Raw genomic sequence first — 24,901 nt, 5'->3', positions numbered from 1 at the left:
CGGACAGATGGCTCTATATTAAAACACATCACTCCTTGAGGGAATTAAGTCCAGGCAATTTGGTCACACTTTCTGTAGACCTGCTGCATATCATATTAGAATAAAAAGAACAAGTGATTAAGCGCCTTGTATATTGGCAAGGTTTTTTGTATAGTTGGCAGTTGCTTCATTATTTTTTCCATATGCATTTGAGTTGTACCTTCTCACAAGCAGTAGCGTCTGTTTTAAAATGGGGAGAGGAGTATTACAGGTAAATATACAGCTCCGCATACGCAAGGTAGAAGCAGAATCATTTTGCATTGCACTTAACTATCAAAGCAAAACACACACATTTCTGACTGAATAACCGGGGGGTAGGGGTGGTAGGATATTTCTTGGTATTAATACTCCAAGGATCAGTATTTTAATTTTTTTAAGTAAATGCAGGCTCTGTGCAGAATGTATTGTTTCCTTCCTTCAGCTTGCTGAAAGTGGCTTCTGTACAGGCCATGAACCAGATTCCATGGAATTCAGTTCCCTTGGAGGATGGGTAGCAACACGAGCATCAGGCATGAAAAAAAACATCTATGGAAACATTGAAGATCTGGTAAATATTTCTAATGCTTGTTCTAATTTGTTTTATTGATGGCTCAAAGGCTTAATTTTTGTAGTGACTAATAATGATGGAAAAGAGAGGGTGAATTGCAGTTCTGTTAACAAACAATACAATCTTGGCATCAAATTTTGAGGGAGATGCTTGTTTGTTTGGTTTTGGTATTAGTCTGATAATATGTAACACTGATATAAAAACAAGCCTGACTCTTTGGCACTCAGTGACTGCTCTCAGTCAAGATTAGTCCCTATCTTGATTCTGCCTTCTTTCACTGTTTAATGCTCTCTGTGACTGATCCTGTCTTAATTTGTGATTAATCCATTGCAAAATGCACATGCTGCCTTATCTGTTTTGTATTCTTGAAGTAGTCATGTTGAATCAGCCCTCTCTGTCAGCAAGCTGGTTCTCTTACCACCCTCACCCCCCTAAGCTGCTTTTTTTTTCAAATTGACAAGCTGATCTGATGGGCCCTGTGGGTGCACAAGTGCTAAATGCCACATCACCATGTGGTATGCAGGAGTCATGAAGAAAGCAAGGGGCTGGGCCTGGCAGGATTCTGTCTTAAGTTCATTTTAAGTTTTAAAATACTAACCCAAGTAATGTAAGCATATTATCAATAAAAAAAAATCTACCTTTTTGTGTTGTTCATGAAACACTTAAAAAGAAGCAAACAAAAAGAACCTTCTACCCTTACATATGAATTGTACATTAAATATAATTCATTTCACAAAGGTGTCTTCTCTTTCCTCCAGTAGAAATATATTTCTGTAGCAACTGATGTCTGAGTCAGACTAGCTCTCTTTATCAAGCATAACTTAAGCAACAAAACATGTTTCTTCTGCTTCAAAAATACTTTCTTTTTTTCCTGTTAAGCCTTATGTATATTCTGGATTCAAATTCTAGTGTACAAAGAAAGTACTGTCAATATTGAGAGAAACAAAGCAGTTTTAACCATGACTGCCTGCAGTCAACAGTTAATTTCATTTGGCAGGGACCTGGGAACAATCTGTTGTGTTGGCAAACTGTGTTGCATTAGAAATAATGGTTAACAGTTCTCTGGTATCCCGAAAGTTTTTAGGGCAGCCTGCAGAACATCTAAATCCTACAAGGCTGAACTACGTCAAGCTTAATAGGAATTTCATAGTAAATGATTATTATCATTAAAAAAGAAAATCTGTGCTTAATGCTAGAATGTGTAATCATTATATACTGTTTAAACAGGTGATTCATATAAAAATGGTAACTCCTAGAGGAGTTGTAGAAAAAAACTGTCAAGTACCTCGCATGTCAACAGGACCTGACATCCATCACTTCATTATGGGATCTGAAGGTATAAACACAGTAATACCATGTAACTGCATCTTAATTTAGCTTCTGTAATGGCTTTGTGATTTGCGTATCTCTAACACTGTGGCTTTCAATGTGTTTATAGGTGACATTCTGCAGGCATGGATTTCTTGTGTTGTGATAACACACTGAGACCTTAGTTAGGGCCATAAAGTTATGTAGCTGTGTAGTTACTCTGTATTTCTAGTAACAAGTTCTGTGTCTAGTTCTAGTTCTGTGATTTAGAGGGTAGCTTGTAAGATTCTTTTTTTTTTTCCTGTGTAAATTGTCAGGGATAAATCATCTAGCAGTTGTTCAATTTTGAATTTTGGGGACTTCTAACTTATGTCAATGTGAAACTTAGTAAGCAGTTGCTAATAAGTTGGGTAACTTGAAGTGCATCTTCCAGCACTTTACTGCCTAGTTTTTCTTTTTCCCTGAAGGAACTCTTGGCGTGGTTACTGAAGTTACAATAAAGATTCGCCCAGTCCCCGAGTACCAGAAGTATGGCTCTGTGGTCTTCCCCAACTTTGAAAGAGGGGTGGCCTGCTTAAGGGAAGTGGCAAAGCAGGTAAAGAGAAGCCTTATGTTGACTTTGTGCAAGAACACAGGTTCTAGCATTGTCCTGAGTGTAGTGCCAAGGGGAGGCTGATGTTCCAGTCTGTCTTTCTTGGCATTTGGTAAACAAAGATTTGAGAGCATGTGAAAGTCAGTAAGCGCATATGGTCTGCCAGGCTTCCCCAAATGATCCAACTGACGACTGAGCAGGTTCTGCATTTTGACAGTTACTGAGCTAAACTGTGGATGCACTTTTCTGGTGACGTTCAGTGGCAGTTCCTACCATATTCTGGCAGGCAATTGGACTTTGTCTCCAGCAGTGGAAAGTTTTGTCCTCAGGTTCTTTGATTGTGGAGGGGAACAGGATTTGTTTGTATGTTGCAAATTAATTCCTCAAAAGAACAGCTGGGCTCAGGGATCTAAAGTGACATAGGAACAAAAGTCATGGAATACAAGTATATGGTCTATGCTTACAGGGGTAGAAAAGTCTTGTTGAAGGCTCTGGCCTGTTGAGGTGAGCTGGATGTTTTCAGTTAAAATTGAGTTTTCACTTCAGGTTTAAATAGAATCCTCTCAAACGTGTGATCACAATTGTGTGACTCTAGGAAAATGGGCTTTGGTTAGCACACTGTCCACACTGTTATTGTTACGCCTCTTTTCGTGGCTCTGCTTTCAAGAAAATATTGCAATATATAGTCTCTTTCTTCATGAGCTCAGACTAAGTTTTATTGGCTCTGCATAAAGTACCAAATCACTGCTGTGCGTAATAGAATACACCTTGAATTGGGGAAAGCATTTCAGAAATGTTCTAATAACTGTCAAATTAAACACAGCTTTATGATTTCCAGCAGTGGATCTAAATAAGTGATTTAATATTCTAAGCTAGCTGTCCAGACTACCATGTGGATGATATGTATGCTAGTCAGCAGCACCTAACAATTCCTCTGTCACATACTTCCACTCTTGGTACTTGTCCTTCCTCTTAATGGTACCTAAGCGGATTGGGAGTAGTTAATTATATGTACAGGCAACAGCTTAAGCCAATTTAAGAATCTATTGTCTTTTATCTAGCATTGGGTTTAAAGGGGGAAAGGTTTTTATCACATACTGTTCTTATTCTAATCTTCTGATACTGTTGCTGTTTCATAATTTACTTAATCCTGGGTTACTTATTGTCTTCTCTGTGCCCCCTCACATCAGTGTTGGTAGTAATTACAATAATTTTTATCTGAGAAGTTCAGGTTTGTCTGTATTGGTCTGTTGTAATGCAAGGACATGAGGATTGTAGGCAGTCTGTCCCATAAAAACCTGCTTATCCAACCTGCTCTGTCAACCTACCGGGCCAGCTAGCCTTTTCTTAGGTCCCTTTCTTCTGTCATGTGACCAAATAGACATTAACCCTGTGATAAGGGTGAACATGTCAACCAAGTGACAAAGGAGGGCTGCTGTGCTCACGTGATGGAATGAAAGCTTGCTTAAATTTCAGACAATCTGTTGTCATCTTCTCTGGTTGCACATCTTGGTATGTGACTGGACATACTCTGACTACATGATGTAGAATGTGTCCATAGATACAACCTGTTTGCCTCATGAAAGATAACTGCTGTTACTGGTCTCCAGACTTCCATGCAATGCAGAATACAAACTGGACCGAGATGTGGATTTTGATCACCATCTGATGGCAAAATATACAAATAATATGTGTATTTTGGGTGATGCAACATAAACTTGATGCTCTAGTCAAGTTGTTTGTCAGGTGTCTCCAGTGGTTTTCTGAATTGCTGTAATATGCTAAATACTTGCATGCCAAAGATCTTTGGATGTTATAGTCCAAAGATGGTTTGAGAAGAGAAATATTTTGTTGAGGTATTTTGAATAGCGTTAGACATTTCTTACTGTAACTGTATTCTTACTGCAACTGTATTAACATGAGAAGATTTCTAGCCTTAAAGCATATTTTATGCTGTTAAAAAGAAAAGGAAGTATAGTCATCAAATGCAGACTCACCTTGTCTGACAGGTCTTCTATTGAAAATGCAGGGAGAAGTCCTCTCAGACGTTGTCATATAGTAGTGAGTGGGCGCTCGTTAGAGTATCTTTCTAGAATGAGATATTTTGTGTAACTACTTGACAATTTTTTTCATGTGGATGAACCTAATGTGGTTCTGGTGCACTGAGTTCTAAAGCCTGTCTGTGTGTAAAAGCCTTGTGAACACAATTTTACTGAAATGCATGACAGTCTTTAATTCTTCCCTCTTGTTCCTGCAACTTTGCCCTCAAGAGATGTGCTCCTGCATCAATTCGCCTTGTGGACAATGCACAGTTTCAGTTTGGTAAGTTCATATATCTTGTCTCGAATACCTGTTTCTGATGGGTCTTTATTTTTTGGTAGCTGAAGTTTGTCTTAGCTGGCATTCTTTACTCAAAAGTAGACAAAGAAAGTAATGAACCTCAAGATGAAGTTCTGAACAATGCCATGACGCTTACTGCTTGTGAAAAATCCATCTTTTCCTCTGGAAAAGCAAGCTTGGATACTGCAATCAGGAAAGAACCATACTGTGCAGATACATACATAAGACTTTTGGAACTTATTCCTTCGTATCACAATTTGTATAGCAATTTCTTGGTAAATTTTTAACAAGTTTAAATGCAGAAATAGAACAACGTCAGACATGCAGAGTGATCATATTGGAGCTCCTCTTAGAGGAAATGATCAGATTAAACTGTAGGAGCTTTGTGGAAAAAAGCAGTATTCTAGCTCAGGATACTTTTGAAGAGTCCCTGAAATTCTACTATGTAAAGAGCTGATGTTTTACAGTGCACCAAGTTCTTGCTAAGACTGTTGTATATTGATTGTGCTCTCAAGATAAAAGTATGAAATCTGACCTCAAAAACCTTTGGTATTGAGGAAGCTGAACACTCTCTTTGATCACAAAGTCAAGATCTGCTTTTAAAGGAAAAAAAAGAGGTAGTAAATTGAGAGCCAGCAAGCCTTGCTGCTTGCTTTGGCCATTTTTTGTTGTTGTTGTTGTTGCACTGTTTCTCTGACATTGATAGCAAAAGGCAGATGAGTTTTTACTTCTTAACTGAAAACAATTCTGACGAATTGTAAGCTTTTAAACCAACAGCTAACCCCCAAAATCCAGTATTCCACTTTGCGGCTTTGATCTGAGGTTGGTTGTTTGGTTACCCATGAGAGTTTTAGGTTGAATTGAGATAAATCCTCTTGCTTTTACAGGTTGTGGTTTAATAAATTCATATCCTTTCATTACCTTCTTTGGTGCTGTTTTTTTCCTTTTTGCATACTTAAATGTGCTTATGTGTATATTCTTTGGGATTTGTACAAGGGGGAGTTCCTCCTTGAAGAGGGGTGAAGGGGGGAACCAGTTACTGAAGTTCATGCTTTATTTGGGAGGAAAGACTTCGAAGTATTTTAGAAGGAAATATCATGTAAATAGTGCATAACTTTTTTTATGAATTGGGCTCATAGCATGCAGGCCAGATGCAAGACTGTTGAAATTAAGTAGTTATGGGAGTTCAGAAGTTGCTTGTAACTGAAAACAATGGAACAAATAGTAAAAGGCTTTCATCTCAATTAAACCCAGTCTTGAGGCAGAGATGTTAATTTAACAGACTCCAAGACACCATTTATATATCCTAGTAATTGTAGTTCTCTGTATGTGATTAAGGAAGCAATTACTAGTTTTATGTACAAAATTTTGCACAAGTGACATAACCATTAAAGGAAAGATTGCTTAACTCCTTGCTTGTACCACTTTTGACTATTGCTTTCAGTGGTTTTGGCATAACTTTAAAAAGGTCACTGGTTTTGTTTAGCTTTATAGAATAAAGCCTAATGAAGTGCTTTTTAAACAACTTTCTGTGTACCGTGTGCTTGTAAAGATCTAAACTAGGTCAGTCTTAATTACATCTCTGAAGTAGTGTTAAGTGGAATATTCATGGAGCTACACGTATGCCTTTTAAAAATTAATAACAACCTCTTCCTAAATCAGTTTTCTAAATGATTGGAAAAAAGTGATTCTTGCTTTACCTACCAACTATTTCCTTTGCTTGATGGTAGGGCTAGGAGTTAAGATTACTATTTACCTAAACACACTTTTTTTCCACTTTTGCCAAAGGTCATGCTCTTAAACCACAAGTTGCTTCCATTTTTACATCGTTTTTGGATGGACTGAAAAAATTCTACATCACAAAGGTACCTGGTTGGGGTTTTAATACTTCTTGAGACTTTTCGTGCTATTCATGGAGTTGTGAGTTTTCTGTTGTACAGTCTCCGATGCAGCAGAGTTCGTGAGTGTAACAGACACTTCCTACATTGTATGAAATTGCAAATCGGTTAACTGGACAGTATCAAGGTATTTTAATCCAAAATGAGATTATCTGTTTGAGCAGTTGTTCCATGAGAGCTAATCTCTCCTGTGATGTATGTAGATAAGTGTCTTGTCTAACAATGAGTGACAAAGCAAGATGAAAACAAAAATATGTGATTTAGAATCCATTGGTCATCACTTAATACTGCTGGAGTGAAACTAGCATTTTACGATTTTCTTGTATCTCCCCAGATTTTCTCGAGCTGTAGCTTAACTTGCTATTGTGCTAAACTAGAAATTTGAAAGAACCTCAGGTTATTTTGTTGAGTTTTCAATATAGATTGTTGTTCTTTGAATTCATTCAAATAGGTGCCTGTTTTTAATTCAGAATCGATAGATTCAAAAATAATTTCACCTAAACTTGTATTTTAACTAACCTGTCTTGTTACTGTCTTTTTTCCTAAAATATACTTGCTAAAGACTTTTACACAAATACAAGTATTCTAATGTAGTAAACAATATTTAGATACCTGTTGTGTTAGGAGCAGATGGTAAAGAATCTGTTTTAATCTGATGCTACTGGGTATCTTCACAGAACAGGCAGGACTGGGAGACTTAATGGTTCGCATGGTGTTTCAACAGAAAGTGCTCTGGGCTTCTCTTGCTTGGAAAGCATGTTAGGTTTAGAGATGGCCTGGAAATAGTTTTACCTCCTCTCTAAGCTGTTGTAACGCAAGAGTATTCAAAGAAATGAGTGTTTTAGCAATACAATTTTTATTGGTTTTGCGATCAAAATCCCAGTAAGCAATATCTACTGCAACAGCATTACCACTTACCAAATAAAATTGTATTACAATCCCAACATCTGGAAAAATGCAACATGTAACAGTGCAGAGACTCGGAGTTAGTGACCAGTTTGCCTTTCTTGTTTCTCTAGTAGGGCATAGTCCTCTGGAGTACACAACAAATCCCAGCTAGGAGGGGAGGTGAGAGTAGAGAAAGGAAGTTTTGATGACCCCGAGGGGGCTGCCGTCCATGTGCCCTGGGAATGAGACGCTCCATCCTACAGAGGAGGAGCAGCATCCTTGGGAACCCGCGTTGCTGCTCACCTCTGAACTGTTTCACATAATTTGTGGTGTGAGTCTATGGGTTGTAATGACCCTTGCTCTATGAAGACTTCTGGGTGCCTTGAAGGCTCCTAGTTCAGACAGTCACATTCGAGTGTTCACAAATGCTCTGGGTATTTTGCCTGTCTGCCAATTCACACTCTACTCTCTCCAGTGTCTCTTGAATTATGAAGTGTTGGCTGCTGATTGTGGTAGAAGGATAGAGCAGAAGACTAGAATAAGGTTTAATTAACACTGCAATGTAGATTTAGGAAGAATGGAGAAAAAAATAACTCAGTAATTCACAGAATCTAATTAATCAAAGCAGTATGTGGAAAATAATTAATGCTCTTACTCTTTGTGCTGCTGAGAGATTTGACTCTTGCCTCTTCAACTCTTCTTGAACAAAGTCATGCGAACAACAGGACCACATTGCTGTTAAACCTTTCATGCAGGTTTCTTCCTGTTTCCACTGGGGTATGCTCTCTGCACAGTTTGAATGGTTAACTTCCCTCCTTTCCGTAGTGCTTTCCCAGGTTTAGAGGTTTTTCTATGGTATGCTCCTACAGAACATGACCTAAAGTGTGTTTTTTTTTTTTTTTTCTTTTTTGCAGTTTAAAGGATTTGATCCTAACGTATTGTGTGTAGCTACCTTACTCTTTGAGGGTGACAGAGAGAAGGTTCTTCAGCATGAAAAGCAAGTCTATGATATTGCCACAAAGTTTGGGTATGCTTTTCAAAAAACTTTCATATGAAGCTGCAAGTTAAATAAAACTGCTCTTTTTGTAGAAATTGTTGCATAGATCTGTTCTCAGTTTACTAACTGTGTGAATAATTGATTAGATACTTAATGTCCTCTTTAAATATAGTTTGTGCTAATCCCTAATAATAGTTAAGCTCACTGAGGCACTTGAGCTATTGATAATAGTGCAAAATGTTTTGATTAAATATGCAGTTGAAATTATTAGACCTTGAGCTAGCCATTATTATATATATATATATATACACACAAACTTGGAAGCTGCTTGTTCTGCAATACTAAAATAAAACTTTTTACTTTAGCTACAAAGAGATGAAGACAAAGTCATGAAGGTGATACTTAACATTTTGCAGAATCAACATCAGAACGTGAATAAAGAATTTTTATTTATTTATTTATTTATTTACAAAATATTTCCTTTTAATTAAAGGAATTTCATGTATATATGTCCCAAACCAGTCTGACCCAGAAACCTTTTTGTACTTTCAAAGAACAAGGAACAGAAAGCACTGCGGTATTAGGCTGAGTAATGATTGAATGGTTTCTCTCCATCCGTTTTGGTTGATTGACTGATGAGAGCAATCAAGAGTGTCATTTGTCAAAAACAAACCTTTTTATTTTTAAGAACAGTATTGCAGGTATCTCAACTATCTACATATAGAGAAATGCCTTAACTCTTTCTAGAGTATTTTTTGACACTTGTGCTTTGATTCTGTCACTTAAGTGACTTACAAAGTTTCACAGGGGCAGTTTGGTATCATTCAGTGGTTCCTTTTTGGGGCAGGTGGCGCACTATGGAGTGGAGTTCAGGTTTTTGTTCACATATAACTTTTTTGAGATCTTTAAATCAACAGCTTTGCTGCTTTGACCTGTGAGCACACATGTACAGAAACCCAACACAGTCTTAGACATGTAATTGCACATATTTCTGTATGTGACCATCAAGGATGTACTCTGTCCAGTTTTCCCTCTGCTTTTTCATGAAGCCTAAGCGTCTAAGATCACTTCAAATGATTTACTGTTTAGCCCTCTTTAGATTAATTCTTCACAGTTCTATCTTTATTCACTGAAGATCTATGTTGAAATAAGTTGTCATTGCCATAAAAAAAAAATTCCAGCCTATTCATTATTTTTCAGGGAGATTAATATTTCTGAGAATTTTAGCTTATTAATAAGCATCACAATGCAAATATATTTAAGTGGTACTTGTCTGAATCTGCTATGCAAAAGATAAGTTCTTTACCATGAAAACAGTCCAAAGTTAAAGTGAGATGACTCACTGTTTAAGTAGGAAACATAATAGATTCTGTTCTTAGCTGCAGCTTAACTGCAGGTCTAATTCAGTGTCACACCTCCCTGTCTGTGACAGATCTGTGCAAAACGAATAATTAAGAAACCCTCACTGTGTTTAAGTGGCAGTCTTAAGGTACTGTTCTACCAGATCAGGAGCGTGCAGCAGTTCTATATGATGAAGTGTAGCAGCTCTTAGCAGATCAGCAGACTGGAGTAAAGTAACAGATTAATTTTCGTGTAAATTGGAGAACTTGAATCTGCTTCAGTTTTTAAACTATTTAAATTATAAAAGATGTAGGAGAAATTAGTCATAGCAGTTTATTAAACTTTGCAATACATCTTTAAGTATACTTTGAAACTAGTTATATATATAAAGGTTTACATGCTTCTGAAATTGATTTGTCGTTACTGTGTTAACATTTTATTCTTTAAAGAGCTTATAGGGGAATGGCTTCACTGATTTAGGCCAAAGATCTGTTTAGCTGAATAATGAGTAGAAGATGTCTAAGTACAGTGTGTTAAACTAATACAGTTTTAATATCAGTCTGCAGTATGAAAAGGTTTAATTTCTAGATGTGTTCTTCACTTTACTAGGTCTTTACTGAGGTAAGTGTATAATAAACTGTTTAAAGTTATGTTCTTCAGATCATAGAATCGCAAAGGTTATAGAACACCAAAGACTGTGTTCCTCTTGTCCACATACTGTGCCTTTTCCTTTAGTACCAGAGTAGTGGTGTCTGACATGTTGCTGCAGTTACCCCATGGTTACAGGGAGAAGGCAAAACCGAACTCAGAAGACAAACATCATCTACAGATGTTTGATCTTTGTCCTTGTTAACATCTCTAGTCTTCAGAATGGTGCAATCTGCCTTCTGTCGAATGCAGAAATATTGCTGTTAAATGCAGAAGACTGTTCAAGGGGGAAACTTTATTACAGCAATTTTAATATCGAAATTAACCCTTATTTTCTGGTTAAGCTGATTACTGAAAGCTGAAAGAATCTGATTAAGGTTTCTAAATTATTAAATCATTGCTACACAGATTGGTTTTGTATTATAAATTGTCATCAGTCCAGCTTTAGTTGTTGATTGCACTGAAACAGAGCAGAAATCATTGTACTTTCAGGCATATTTTAGCTGAGCTGGTGAAAGGGAATAGTCTAAAGTATGTTGATTTACAGATATCTGCTATGAAGTTAATCCTACTGAAATCTACATTTTTGGAAATTGTTTTTGATTCTGCTTTCCAGAGCAAACATTCTTCATGAGCATCTCGGTGAAGGGAATAAAATGCCATTTCAAAATAAGTATAGGGATCATGTAGTTTTTATGCGGTTAAATTTGCTCCTGTATTTGATTCAAGTATTGATTTTTTTTTTCTATTTTTTTAATTCTTTTGTGAAACCTGTGAATAGTTTGCTGAAAAGCTCTTTAACTTTCATTAATTGCAGTGGCTTGGCAGCTGGAGAAGATAATGGACAAAGAGGTTATATGCTGACATTTGTTATTGCTTACCTTCGGGTAGGTCACCTTGTGTTGGTTTACTGAAACTTCTGTTAATTACTATATTAAAACTTAAAGATGTGTTTTTCCGAGATACTTTTACGAATTCTAACCACAAATTGCCTTGTTATAATCTCAAATTTATCTATCTTTAACTCCGTAGTGCTTGTTTATAACATAAAACATTGAATTATGCACCTCTTAAGAATATAGTGTTATTAGTGAATGCTAGGGAGAATGATTTTGAAGAATCACTGACAAGTTGCTAAATAAACAAGGTCAGTGTTAAAACATCCATGAGCTGAAAGTTGGGGGTCTCATCTTATGTCTGTCAAAATACTCATGTTCTTTCTCAGGTCTTTTTCTTTGGGCTTATGGCCAAGGTTTGAATCGGAATATCAAGAAAATTTAACATGAGTCTGACTGCAGCTATTCTTAGGAGTTTAAGTTCCACTGTCTTTTTAGAGATTTATCAGAATATTCTGAACAATTGAGTGTTATGTTTTGTTTTTGCTCTTACACTTTGGAGCAAATCATTGAATCTACCTTTGTCAGCAGGTTAAATAGGAAAAATGATGCTTGTCTGTGGTCATGACATCAAAATGCTGAAGTCATTTGTGTATTGAAAGAAAAACCCTCTTTCCATAACTACTAACTACTGTAACTGGGACACCTGGCTGTTCTTTAGATGGACTGTTTCTGCTTCTCATAGAAATTATCAAGCTGAAGAAGTACTAACTATGTATCCTACACTGTAATCCCAGATGTAAATGGTGAATGTTATTGATAAATTCCTTTCTCTGTTTATTAGGACCTGGGCCTGGATTACTATATAATAGGAGAATCATTTGAGACATCTGTTCCTTGGGATAGGTAACCTGATTCTTCAGAACCGTTGAAAACTTGTACCTGATTTTATTCAAATTATTGCTAACTCATACATGAGGAAACTTAATTTAGTTTTATGTATAGTGAAGGTTTGCTGATGTGCCTCTAAAATGTTGCACCTGCATGTTCTTGCTAAAGTTGCTGGAAAATTACATCTTGGGGTTTGTGTGCACAATATAGGCAGGTATTCAATAACATTTCTATTTAGGGGGTAGCTTACTGTAACAAAATCAGGATTTTAAAGTGCCCAGAGTGGGAATGGGAGGAGTGACTACAATAAGAGATCTGTTCAAGCAGCCACATGTGTGTGGAACTGGCAGTTTATTTCAAGCAGAAATGTTTCTAACAAAGCTCCTAAGTTTATGCAGATCTGTTGGACAGCTGTGTTGTCCCCCCGCTGTAATGCAGGGAAAGGATTGCTCAAAAGGATGAATTATTCCCAAGGTGAAGATCTTTAGCTACCCTGTTTAACTTACCTGTCAAGCTATAGTAGAGAAGCACATGACAACAACACAACTTAAACCTTTCTGCTTAAACTTGTGACGGTTATTGAGCTTTTCAAAGCGGATAGTTACCCTGTAACAGACTAGTTGGAGATACTGGAACAAAATATTTAGCTTGATATACTCTTCAATAGTATATAGGTATGTTTTACTTATGCATTACTCCCATCAGTAGTCCACATGATTTAAATCTGTATAAAATGTCAAAGTCCAAATCATATAGTATGCATAGCACCTCAGATCTGTGTAGGAGAATGTACTAATGAAACAAGTGGTCATCAAAACTATTTGGAAGAAAACATTTAAAGTATGTTAGTGCTTGGGACACACCTGGATCTATCCTGGGAGAAGAAGGGGAAGAGAGGTGGGGGAAGAGAAAAATATATGGCTCATGACAAGCTTTAACAGCTTATTGCCGTATTAGAATTACAACATTTCAAGATTGTGAAGTAATGCACAGCTGGAAAGTTTTTTTTGCCTTGCAACATGCCAAAGATGTGGTCTGCACACCAGGCCTTGGAGTTCTCATCTTCTGCAATGAGCTGCATTTTGCCAGATACTTTGTGAAATGTTTCAGGCTGTTTTACAGAGAAATATACAGAGCTATACAGAATTAGATGATCTCAGACTTATATTATTAATGTTTTTTGAGTCCTCTTTCTTACGCAAAGCAGTGTTCAGTGCCCTGCTTCAGACTAAACTTGCGGCTCAGGAGATACACAGGAGGACTAATAATAATACTCAAGTCTAGTTAGGAGTATTTTACTGTTAGGGCAAAGTCTAAACTAGCTTAACAGTGGTTTTAGTCTTACTGCTTTACTAATTTATGCCATTACATTACTAAAGGTCACATTTTTTACAAGGAAGTTGTATAAAGGGACATCTTAAGACTCAGTTTTATTGTTTTCTTTTATAGGGTTTTAGACCTCTGTAGGAATGTTAAAGAAAGGATAGTAAGAGAATGTAAAGAAAAAGGTGTTCAGTTTGCTCCTTTTTCCACCTGCAGGTAAGTTACTCACCAACTTAAATATTCATTATTCTGGAGTCTTTTATTTGTTAATAACTAAGAAACTTTAGCACTAGCAAAGAGGTCATTAAACTTGCTATATAGTAGGTAAGGTGAAGCTGCTAGTACAGCTGTTAACAATCTCACTTTCTCTACTCTGCTAGTGGATTAGATAGCAAAGTAATAATTTCCAGGGATTAGTGGCACTTGATTAGTTTTAACATTTATTATTGCTTATAGGCAACAAGGAGTCAAACAAACACTGAATGAAGAGCTTTATCTTGAATTCGTAGCATTGATTCACTCAAAATATGAGCAAAAAGGACATAAAGCTTTAAAAAGGAAGCTTCCTTTTAAATTTAAATTATCTAATGAATTGCCTGGTGTTACAAGGTAGCTGGTTTAATTGCTAAAGCTCTGCTTGTAATGTACTCCTCTTTAACAGGGTGACGCAGACTTACGATGCAGGTGCATGTGTCTACTTCTACTTTGCCTTTAACTACAGGGGAATTAGTGATCCTATTCACGTCTATGAACAAATAGAGGTAATTCATATATGAACAATGTTTAAAGTGGGATGTAGGGGAGAAGCAGATGATATATGATATGTTTGCCACGGTATGTATTTCAAACCTGTTGGCCAAGCTAATTAAATGCAGGAGAAGGGATATCAAGTGTTTGTTCAGCAGCAAAGGGAAAATGTGCACATTGGTAGCAAAGATCAGATAAAATCTAAACTATGCTGTGTTAAAGAAACTTACAGTTAGTTCACCAAAACCTCTGGAATAAGTCTTTCCAGAAAAGCCCTATTTGGGCTTGTAAGCTTACTAAGAATACACAGGAGAGCCAGTGTTACTGCTTTAGTCTGGTGAAAGGTATATGTATGTTGTGGGGAAACTAAGGCAGGTTCTACATCTTTAAGATTAGTATATGTAACAGGATATGGCTAAAGTGTTTTCTATTTTCTGGTTCATATACTCACTAGCAGATAATTAACAGGGCTACAGAGAAATACTCTTGGTAGTGAGGATATGATACTTTTCTTTTTTCTTAAGTTTCTTGTTAACTTGGCAATTGGATGCAAAGCTGCATCTACAGGTTCCAAGATTCTCTGCTGTTGAATTTGGGACTCTGGCGATCATACTTCTAAAGCACTTGCTAATTGAAATTCCCTCATACTTGGCTCTAACCATTTGTTGGAGTTAGCAGGTTGCTCACGCTGCTGTATGCCTTCTCTTGTAGAAGTATGAGGAAGACTGAAAAATCTGTAAATTCACAGATACGGTTATATGCATTATTCCAGGTGGAAAAAAAAAAGAAAGGATCTTTATATGAAACCCACCACTGACAAGATGATATCTATGCTTAGGAAAGCTTTCTGTGTCCATTTTTTTGGAAGCTGTCTATTAATGATCAGGGCTGATTGGGAAAGGTTTTTATACTTGTAAATGAGTATGATATCAAGTATTTATTTTTAGTGAAATGTATTTTGTGTACTTATTGTTGAACAAGCACCTTATCTTTCCAATTTAGAGGGCGGCTAGAGAAGAAATCCTTGCTAATGGAGGAAGTCTGTCACATCACCATGGAGGTATAATTCCAAGTTTTTTCTGTCTTACAGTTTTGCCATATTTGCCAATGTATAAAGTAGTCTTAATGGAATTTGAAAAATACTTCAAGGATATTAATTGAAATTACTGAGAAATTTTTAGCCTGCTTCCGGGGAACTTCTCATGCTTTTGTCTAACCTGGTTAGCCCTAGTTCCATAGCATGTGGTAAAAACTATTTGAACTAGACCATGTTGTAGGCTACAACTTATTGCACAGTTGATCTGAGCATTGGCTCACATACGTCTTGCTGCCTGCTAACTTCTGATTTTACTTCCTTACTTGTAGTTTGGGAATGATTTATCTTGAGTTACTGGTCTCTTTACAAGTTACACTGCCTTAATATTTGACTCAAAAAAACCCATCATGCCTAAACTGTTACCCTAATGCTTTACATATGCTTTTTTCCACACAGCCTAATTAAACTTGATTACATATGTCCTGTATTATGCTGTAATTTCAGATGTCTTGAATACTTGTTCTGGCTTCAGCTTGATTTGTACAACATGCTTATCTTCTCTCTATTCTTTTGGGCATTGCCCAGTCACCATTAAGAGCAAAAATTAAAAAGCCTAATGCTTTAAAATTGATTTAATTTGGAAATTTCAGTCTAGTTTTGCATGGTGAAAAACTAGAGAGCAAAATGACTGTTTTGAAACATATTAGTGACTTTCTGGACTTGGAGAACATCTTGAAATTCAAGATTTATAGCTAGACCTATTTTTCTATGTACAACCTTAATACAAGTTTTAAGGGTCTCTGCCTCAGGAATACCAGAATAGGAAGGGGTTGGGTGACTCAGGCTCTGTTAACATGCAGGGGAAAAAAATACTGGTATTTAGTGTGCTTTTATTATCCACTGATGGAATTTTTAGTGTGGTATGATAGTGGACTGGTCAGTTCTTGCACATGAGGTATGGAATTTCCCCCTCAGTCTGCTCTGGTGCTCTTCCCTGCTGTGGCACCTGTATTATACTGTGACTAGTATTTCATCCATTAGCTTGCATGCAGCTGTAGCTGGTCATATGATTAAATGCATTTGAGTGCACCATATAAAACCTTGCTTCTTACAGCATGTGTTAGGCAAGAAAAGAAATTGCTTGTTGCTGCACCCGTGGACTTCTCACTCGACAGACACGGGGAAACTTTCTTGTTGTTTAATTCCAACTGCATTGTCCTTCCTGATAAATATTTTCTGCTTTAAAGAGTGGTTTTTTTTTTTTTTTTTTTTGTCTGCCAGGGCACTTTGTACAATGTGCAAGATCCATTTTTCTGTGTTTAGTAGTAAATTTGCTACTGAGAATTAGTCTAAAGGTATTGCTTTTATTTACTGACCTTCAGGCCTTGTTACGCTTAGCACTGCTAACACTGGTGTATTGTGTAGGGTAAAAGAAAAATACTGGTGCAATTTCTTCTACTATTTGTCTTGTAATTGTGATTAATAACTGTTGTTTTCACTATCTGGAAACAGACAGACTGGTTTGTCTGCCTGCAATCATGCTGTGATAAATGGAGCTATTTTAACTCTGGTTTTGTGTATCAAAGAAAACAGATGTAGTCTGGGACTTGAGGCTATAGAAAATACAAAGCCTGCTTAACTCAATCTTGATATACTTCTTGAGTGAAGACATGGTCATATATGTCAGTTTTAGGTATCTGTTAAGCTCTGGTTTAAATCTGGGTAAATACTAATTTCAGGCAAACCCATACCTCCTACAAGGAGAACTAAATTTGTGATAAAATTTTATAAAGGATAACTAAAGAGATTTTAATGTGGATTCTATTTTATATTATCTCCAACTCCTGCACCAATGAAAAGTGCTGTAACTCTGTGGCAATACTCAGGAAAAAGTTAGCAATGTTACGAGATTTTCCCCATGCACATGTGAACGCTTCTGAAATTTAAAACTTAAAATAGCGCTTTTAAAATCAGGCCTTTCTCTTTGTTAATGTATTGCACCTGACTAGCCTGCAATACGTAATATCATACTTTGCTATAGCTACCTTTTTTTTTTAAGAGGATATGCTAGCAGAGTATATGAATACCAACCTCTTACAGCAAGAAAATCTCATACAGGCAAGAGGTCGCAACAAAGCTAGAAGTATGCATTTGTATAATGGGTTTATCCTTTCAATATAACACCGAGTATTAATTAAGTCTATATATTTGAACGTGTCATGAGCGATTTTCCTACTTTAACTTTATCATTCTGCATTTAAGGGCATGTTTGTAGGTGATGTAACAAACAGGGTTTATACTCAGGAAGACTCTTGGGCATGGCAAGGTTACCACGGTCTCATGGTCTGCTCATAGGTACCTCTCACCAGAAAAGCAACTTTGGAAAGGACAGATTTAAAGATACAAATTTAAATAAAAATTCTTATAATGGCAGGCCCTAAAACAATGTCTATGAAATGTTACCTTGTGCTATTGAATTCTTGTTTTAAAAAATAGGTATTTTGTGGCATACATGGAATAACACTCGCTGAGGAAGTATCACTAGGTAGGACTGATGTATAAACAGAAATGTTTCTCTTTGAAGTCCAGCATCAGAAGGGTGCTGGCTGGATTTGGGTCAGATCCTTTTGTATTGTCAAGTTCAGTAGCCATGTAAAATGAGCTAAAGAACAGTTTAAAATGAATGAGAAATGGTTTCCTTTGAAGAAGTGTTCTAGGAAATGGTTACTTAAGGAAACAATTATATGACCTTTTGATTTGAGTAAGAAGCTTCCTTTACCTAGTCAATACAACTATTTTTTTCTTCTTGGAGCGGCTGACCAGGATAACTGTTAGTGCAGGCTCACTCCACAGGTAAAATATCAATTTCCTGGCAGTTTATATATAAATAAAAGCATGTTTGGCACTGCAGTTCTTCTGTATCGTGAAGGGGTCATGGCTTAGTTGTACATTGCAGTAATTACCTGCAGGTTTGTTTTCTCAGCTGTAAAATAACCCTCACAAATCACAAAATCTGGAATTATAAAATTCCCTTTGGGGGAGGGCAGTTGGACACTTTCTTGTTTTGCACACAAAAAGTATCCTTTTACTTTTGCAAGTTAAACACTGGAGGTGGATCACGTTTGATCTGTTAACTGCAGCTTGCTCTGTTGATTAGCATGAGGCATTGAAACTGACCCTTCCGAGTCGGACACCAAGAATCCCTGTCGTATGAAATACTGTAATCACTCGTATGGGGTTTTCCTCCTTGGCCTGCTGAAAGTCTTACCAGGATTGTTACCTTCGATACCTCTTGCTAAGCAAATGCAGAGTATTTTGAGTCATCAACACTGAATTTGGGAGCAGTTGTTTGATGCCAGATGTTGGACAGTGATTGGGCATGTTAATTATGTATCAGACAAGGCCTCAGGTATACTGGTCCCATTTTACTGCAGTATTAGATTAATTAATGTGCTGACCTTTCTCAGTGAATTGCAGAGCTCTCTGGAAAAGTAATATCCTGCTAAGCAATTTCCAGGAGGGGAAAGATGCTCCCCATAGGGCGCCAACTTCAAGAAGAGCATGTAGCAGTCAAGAGCCCCATCCATCCCAAGCGGCCATCCCTCCTTCCTCTTGCAGAGCTGTTCTGCAGCAACTGCCTCCGAGTTGAAAGGATGGAGCAGAGGAAGTCTGGGGCCACTAGAGCCTGTTTCAGCTGAGATAACACTATCCGCATAAAATGGATTTATAAGAGTGTATTTCTGGTACCTGTAGTTAAGCTCCACTAAAGTTCCCTTACAAGCTTGTTTATGTGCTCAAGTAATTCCTGTTCAAAAAAGAAGAAAATTGAATCCTAAGCAGTCAGATCTTGCAGCCACCCAGACACATCCTCAGATATGAGTGAGCATGGCCCTGATGAGCCCAAGCTCTCCTCTCCTCCTGGCTGCTTTTGTGGGCAGGCAGCAAGCTGCCTGTCCAGTGTGCTCTGAAATGGGCATCTGTGGCAGAGACTGTAATGCCAGTGGCTGCAGAGAGTAGATTGGTGAAATGCAACCACATACCAGGTTCTTCCAGCACAAGCTCTGTCATGTGCAATTATCTTTTGTTCATGGCCGTGTCTCTTATTGTTATGGAATTCTCCTCTTCCTTTTTCTTTCTAATTGGGTTACTGTACTGAGGAGGAACAGAATATTCTGAAGCTAACCTGAAGTGAAACAAACACAAAGACTGCTTTTCTGCATGGTGCCTCATCTGCACAAAGCCTCAGCTTTTCATTTTCCTGTGGAATCAGATGGACCAGCTTAGCACTCAGGGCAGGATTGCTTCAAGTCTTTAACCCTGTGATACCAAAATGTGCTGCTGCTGACACATCCACATGCATCTCATGGATGTGAGCAGCGGGAGGCTGGGGCTCAACCTGCTGTTATCAAGGGGTTAAAATCTTTCCATTGAACGTGTCCGTGAACGACCACGGCTATCTGTAGTAGAGCTTTTTTCTTTCCAGTTCGCTAATCAAATGTATGTTAGATTTATTATTGTAAAAGTATAAACCATAGAAAATTTGACAAGATAGATGTGTAAATTATCACTTTGACAGAACTAATGATGCACTCCAAGCACCTTCTGTTTTGCAGCACTTGGTGAGCGCCTCCATTAAGCATGCAGCGCCGGCTGGCGCCGCCCGGCGCGCGGCTCGGCCCCTCGTGGAATTGCCTCATGGCTGGAGGTGCGGGAGAGGCGCGCGCTGGCTGCGGGGCGTCCTGCTGTGCTCCTAATGTGCTCCATCTTGCTGGAGCAGTTGTGTGCAGCCTTTTCAGGACAATTACATCCATAACCACAGGACATGTTCGCTGAAACTATATTACAGATAGCAGTTGAGAATGGTAACGACTGTTCTTCAGCTTTTTGTGCAAGAGCTGGATGTCACTGACTTGCGGTGATGGTCAAGCCACATTTTTTTTTTCCTCTCCTTTAAACCATCCCCACATAAAATTCAACTAGATCAGCTTGCTCAGATAATCAAACTGTAGTGCTGGTGTATTTACAGATGGGGATTGTTTGGAGCCGGATCCCAAAATGCAGATATAGCCCCTACCACAGGACAGATGCTCTTGTCCTTCAGTTATGATCTTTGCTCTTGACACGTGGGCTGGCAATATTTGTTTCTTACCAAACTGCACATTTCATTCTTTCTCGCGTTTGCTTTTTCAGTTGGCATTGTGACTAGCTCATATTCCTTAAGGTATAAACAAATATGCTCTGTTCTCCAGAGGTGTCCCTGTAATTTATTATTCTGATGACAGCTTGATGGTTACCCAGAGAACAGGATACAAAAGATGGCTTGAATTTAGCTTCAGATACTCTTAAAGCACCTGCCTCTCAATCTTTTACTATATCACATCATACTGATAAATGGACTGTGGTTTAGGCTGACAAGCTAAGTGCTATACTGTGTTTAATGAAAAAAGTCCTCCGTTTTGAATGATCTGTTAAATCGGAGCTGATGACTTGGTTAATATATGAATGCTTGGCCATGTAACAAGACTATTGAGAGACTTGTAGTGTTTAAGCTGTGCTTTGTGTATGGTATGTTGTGAATATCAATTTTAACATGGAAACTAAGTTCCTATGTAAAATAGTATGTGTAAGTGTCAGTCTGTAGAAATTTTGAATGAAATAAGATGTTTTATTGATTGAAAGCCAGGCTTTGTCTTGTCATTAGAAGGCAATTTTTAGTTATTTAAACTGTTTCTGGCAGTAAGTTCTCATTCTTATTTGGCTTACTGAAAGGAATCAAGCAGTATGGGATTCTAGTTTTAATAGTCTTCGCAGCTTTCTACTTTAGAAGTGTTTGGCTTTTTAAAACTTATAATTACTCTTTTTTCAGCTTCAGTATTTTTTATAGAACATTTGATCTCAGCTTAAGCTTCATCTAAATTTCATAGTTCCTAAAGAAAGTAGGCAGTGTGGAACACAGGCTTCCTCTGGGAGTATGCTGAGCTTAATGAGCTTGATAGTCTGGTGGGCTCAATAAATCAAATAAAGCAAAACATTTCTCATTTTTGAATAAAAGCATTTATCATGCAGTGTTTATTCATTCATGGTCACAAGATTGATTGGCTCCTAGAATCCTGCCATATATTGAAAGGCTTTGTTTTTGTTTTTCCAGTAGGCAAATTGCGGAAGCGCTGGATGAAGGAGAGCATCTCTGATGTTGGCTTGGGAATGCTGAGATCTGTTAAAGAATATGTGGACCCCAATAACATCTTTGGAAACAAAAACCTTTTATAAAGCGCCGTACTACATGATATACTAAAACTTAAAAATTGCCGTTGAAATTCCTTCATTTTCATTGTACTGATATCCCAGTAATCAAATATAACATAGACTAAACTTTAAGACTACTATATTAATTACTGTGTCTTTTCCCTTCCAATAAAGTGGAATGAATGCTTTCATTCACTGTTAATGTTTATGGATTTTTACTTACAGTGCTTTTAAGCTCTTGAGCAACCCACTGGGCACATCAAAGTATATTGCCAACCAGGAAATGCAAATTTGGCTTTCCAAGTTGGGTTGGGCAGCACAGCTGGAAGTATCTTCCATGCTGGATGCAGCCAGCTGTTTGTTACTAAAGCATCCCCTACAAGGAGAACAGTCTGACAACAGTGTTGTCTGCAGAAGCAGCTGCTCAACCCAGCCCCTTGCCAGAGGAAATGTGCTAGGAGAGATGCGATTACACCAAAGAGTGCTTGTGCTGAAGAATCAAGTATGTAGTAGACTTTAACCAGCAGCCCTTTAAAGCACAAATGCAGGCTTTGATCGAAAAGGGACAGTGTTAAGTCAAGCTCCCACCTTAGCTCTGCCAAGAATCTTAAAATTGGTATGTTCTGAGTTGTATTTGCATTGCTGGGATAATCTGCTTAAATTAATCCTAGGTAAGTCACTACGTTTTGTACAATGGACGTTTCTCACTGTTATGTTGAAAACAGGTTTGTAACACAAAACTCTGCCTTCATCTGTACTACAGTCCTTATGTGTATGGTTTTGCTCTTGTTTTGTTTTGCAGAGATGCAAAATAGTCTTTTTTAGTAAAAAAAAAAAAAAAAAAAAAAAATCTAGTTATTCAAATGAAACTGTTTGCCTAGCACTGTCTTTTAGAACAGTCTCAACAGTTTTACTAAGCTTAAGTGGACAACATGCTGTCATCCTAAAAGTGAGGTTTTCCATTTTAATTTTGTACAGTTTCCTATGAGCTTTATGAATTGTTTACGTCACCAGTAGCCACAAATGAAATTGTCCGTTTAACTTTAGGAATTTTTTTCTTGATAAGTACAATATGAGTAAACATTTTTACATTGAAACTTGAATCTTAATCAGTAAAACAGACTAGAACTATTTGTCAATACTCATGATCCATTTTTAAGGTGGGTTCTTTTCTTAAAGCAAATTATCCAACTTTTTGATAAAGTATATGATCACATAGGATAGAAACAAATTGCAGACTAACCTTTGAGGATACTGTCTTTACCCAACTGCTTCACTGCTCTGTAGTGACAGTTTGGGCATCTTTTGTATTGGCAGTGCCCTTAACAAGGAGAAAAAGATAAAATTGCAATTCTGTTTTTAAACTATTTTAGGATACTGTCTAATTAATTCTTGATTTTGGTAATATGCCATAAAAAATATAATACACATGCTTGAAAAATAGAGCATATCAAACAACTTAAACTGTTTAAATTTCAAGTATGTAATTAAAATCATCTAAGAATCATGGACAGTCAAAACATCATTTTAAAATGCATGCAGTTAAGATACCAAATCAAAGCCTTTTATGATCCAGAGGTCATAAAATAGGATGTAAATGTGGTCTTTGTCATACAGCTAGATTTATTTCTAATGGTCTTTGTTTCACAACATTTCAATATAAAAAAAAAAATCTTGTCTTCTGCATTTTTGTTAATATTTCAGCCCACAGAGCTCATATTTCAGCAGCGTCCAAAACAGTAGGTATCTGTAGTCTGTTTTAGCAACGGGACTCCTGGCACCGTGGTTAAGTGTTCCTTATTCGATATGTGCACAGCGGCGCTCTCAGCAAGGTGAATCTGTACACGTTTCTGCAGGAGACTTCCTCGTTTTGCATGCTGCACCCCGGTGACCACTTGGCCACAGCTGGACACTTGCTGCTGACCAGTGTCACTGTGAAATAGAGACCTTTCTAGGAGCTGGTAAATATGAAGGGTATGTTTATTTTTATGTGCCTCAGTGAAAGCTTGGTATGCTAACATGAATTATCAGTTTTGAAAAGTTGTGTAGATAACCAGAAGCTTTTGTGCAGAATGACAGCACAAGCAGAGCTTAAAAAAGGTGGCATAACTCAGAAATACACTTGTCTCTTAAGACACTGACTTTTTGACTTAAAAGTACTACATAGTAGTGCTTAAAAGTACTCCTTAATGTGCAACTTCCTCCCTAACTCTTTCACTTCTAACTATGATTTCCCCTACCTATTGAAGTTTCACAGCCAAAAACTCTGTATGTCCTTTATTTTCAATCTTTAAATAGCCAGTGGCTTTGAAAAATGTTTAAAATGCAGTAAAAATTTTCATTGCACATCAGTTTCACTATAGGAAAGTGAGATAACAGCTTGAGTCCTGCAGCTACAACACAGGATAGCCCCAGAGAGAGGATTAACTGCAAATGTAATGGATATTTTTTTCTAATAGCTGCCCTACAGCTGTCTTCCTAAATAATTTTCTACCATATGAACTATTCAGAGCTTAGTGAAATCCTACAGTTAAAATGCACATTTCATCGGCTGTTTTTATTCTTTAATGAGAAGACAGAAATATGTAACAAGTACAGGAGACCTAGATACACAAATCATCACCCCTTTAAAAGAAATCTTCCCTCTCCTAGTAGTGAATGAAGTCTTCCACCATGCTGCTCCTCCTGTTTTCCTTGCAGAGGCTACGCTTCCCATGGCTGCAGCCTGTTCAGACATGGACTTCACTCCATGCGACTCAGAAGTGTATCTTAGCAAAGCAAACTCTTTCATCTGGTTGACTACCTTGGCCATGTGTGAGAGAATTTTGTTGAAACTTGCCACAACTTGCAAATACACAGCTACTGCTGTTCCCTTTGAAGGGAAGAAAGATACAGAATTAATATGCTTGAATGCTAAGTGTATTTACATTGGAGAGGGACACCCCTATAAAAGTTGAAGGGAATGTCATCAAAAAACATGTGAAAAATTAACAGACTGGATCTGAAAGAAAAACATACTTCTGACTAGAATACTGTGGATATTGCTACTTACAGTATATTGATTATATTAGAGATGTCATCTTTGCCTTACTGCTGGGAACAGAGGCCAGCCCAAATAGTTCTTCTGTAGCAATGTAAATTAATCGAAACCAATCACAGAGGCAGGAATATGTTAGCATTGAAATTCAAAAAACATGATCTGTTTCTCAGTCTTGGAAAATGTA

The 24,901-nt window shown here is 37.4% G+C and overlaps 1 protein-coding gene across 2 annotated transcripts in view; it reads left to right on the top strand.

Annotated features, from left to right (window-relative positions):
* The window catches only part of AGPS (alkylglycerone phosphate synthase), a 43,632-nt gene extending 19,466 nt beyond the window's left edge, over positions 1 to 24,166 (top strand). Inside the window, exons 9-20 of one of the 2 annotated variants that reach the window (XM_088527038.1) lie at positions 461 to 586; positions 1,814 to 1,922; positions 2,362 to 2,489; positions 4,757 to 4,808; positions 6,615 to 6,691; positions 8,527 to 8,639; positions 11,416 to 11,485; positions 12,279 to 12,340; positions 13,775 to 13,864; positions 14,310 to 14,409; positions 15,398 to 15,455; positions 21,580 to 24,166. In XM_088527038.1, coding sequence (XP_088383164.1) covers positions 461 to 586; positions 1,814 to 1,922; positions 2,362 to 2,489; positions 4,757 to 4,808; positions 6,615 to 6,691; positions 8,527 to 8,639; positions 11,416 to 11,485; positions 12,279 to 12,340; positions 13,775 to 13,864; positions 14,310 to 14,409; positions 15,398 to 15,455; positions 21,580 to 21,701 — 1,107 coding nt within the window. In that variant the 3' untranslated portion in view covers positions 21,702 to 24,166. The remainder of the gene's footprint in view (positions 1 to 460; positions 587 to 1,813; positions 1,923 to 2,361; positions 2,490 to 4,756; positions 4,809 to 6,614; positions 6,692 to 8,526; positions 8,640 to 11,415; positions 11,486 to 12,278; positions 12,341 to 13,774; positions 13,865 to 14,309; positions 14,410 to 15,397; positions 15,456 to 21,579) is intronic. The other variant, XM_088527039.1, reaches the window with a different exon arrangement.
* The last annotated feature ends 735 nt before the right edge of the window (positions 24,167 to 24,901 follow it).

This window comes from Tinamus guttatus, unplaced genomic scaffold, assembly GCF_059628265.1.
Source record: "Tinamus guttatus ecotype Peru unplaced genomic scaffold, ASM5962826v1 Tinamus_guttatus_pri_ptg000260l, whole genome shotgun sequence".
Lineage (NCBI taxonomy): Eukaryota > Metazoa > Chordata > Aves > Tinamiformes > Tinamidae > Tinamus > Tinamus guttatus.
The sequence above is the reverse complement of the archived record's forward strand: the minus strand, read 5'-3'. Positions and strand labels throughout refer to the sequence as shown.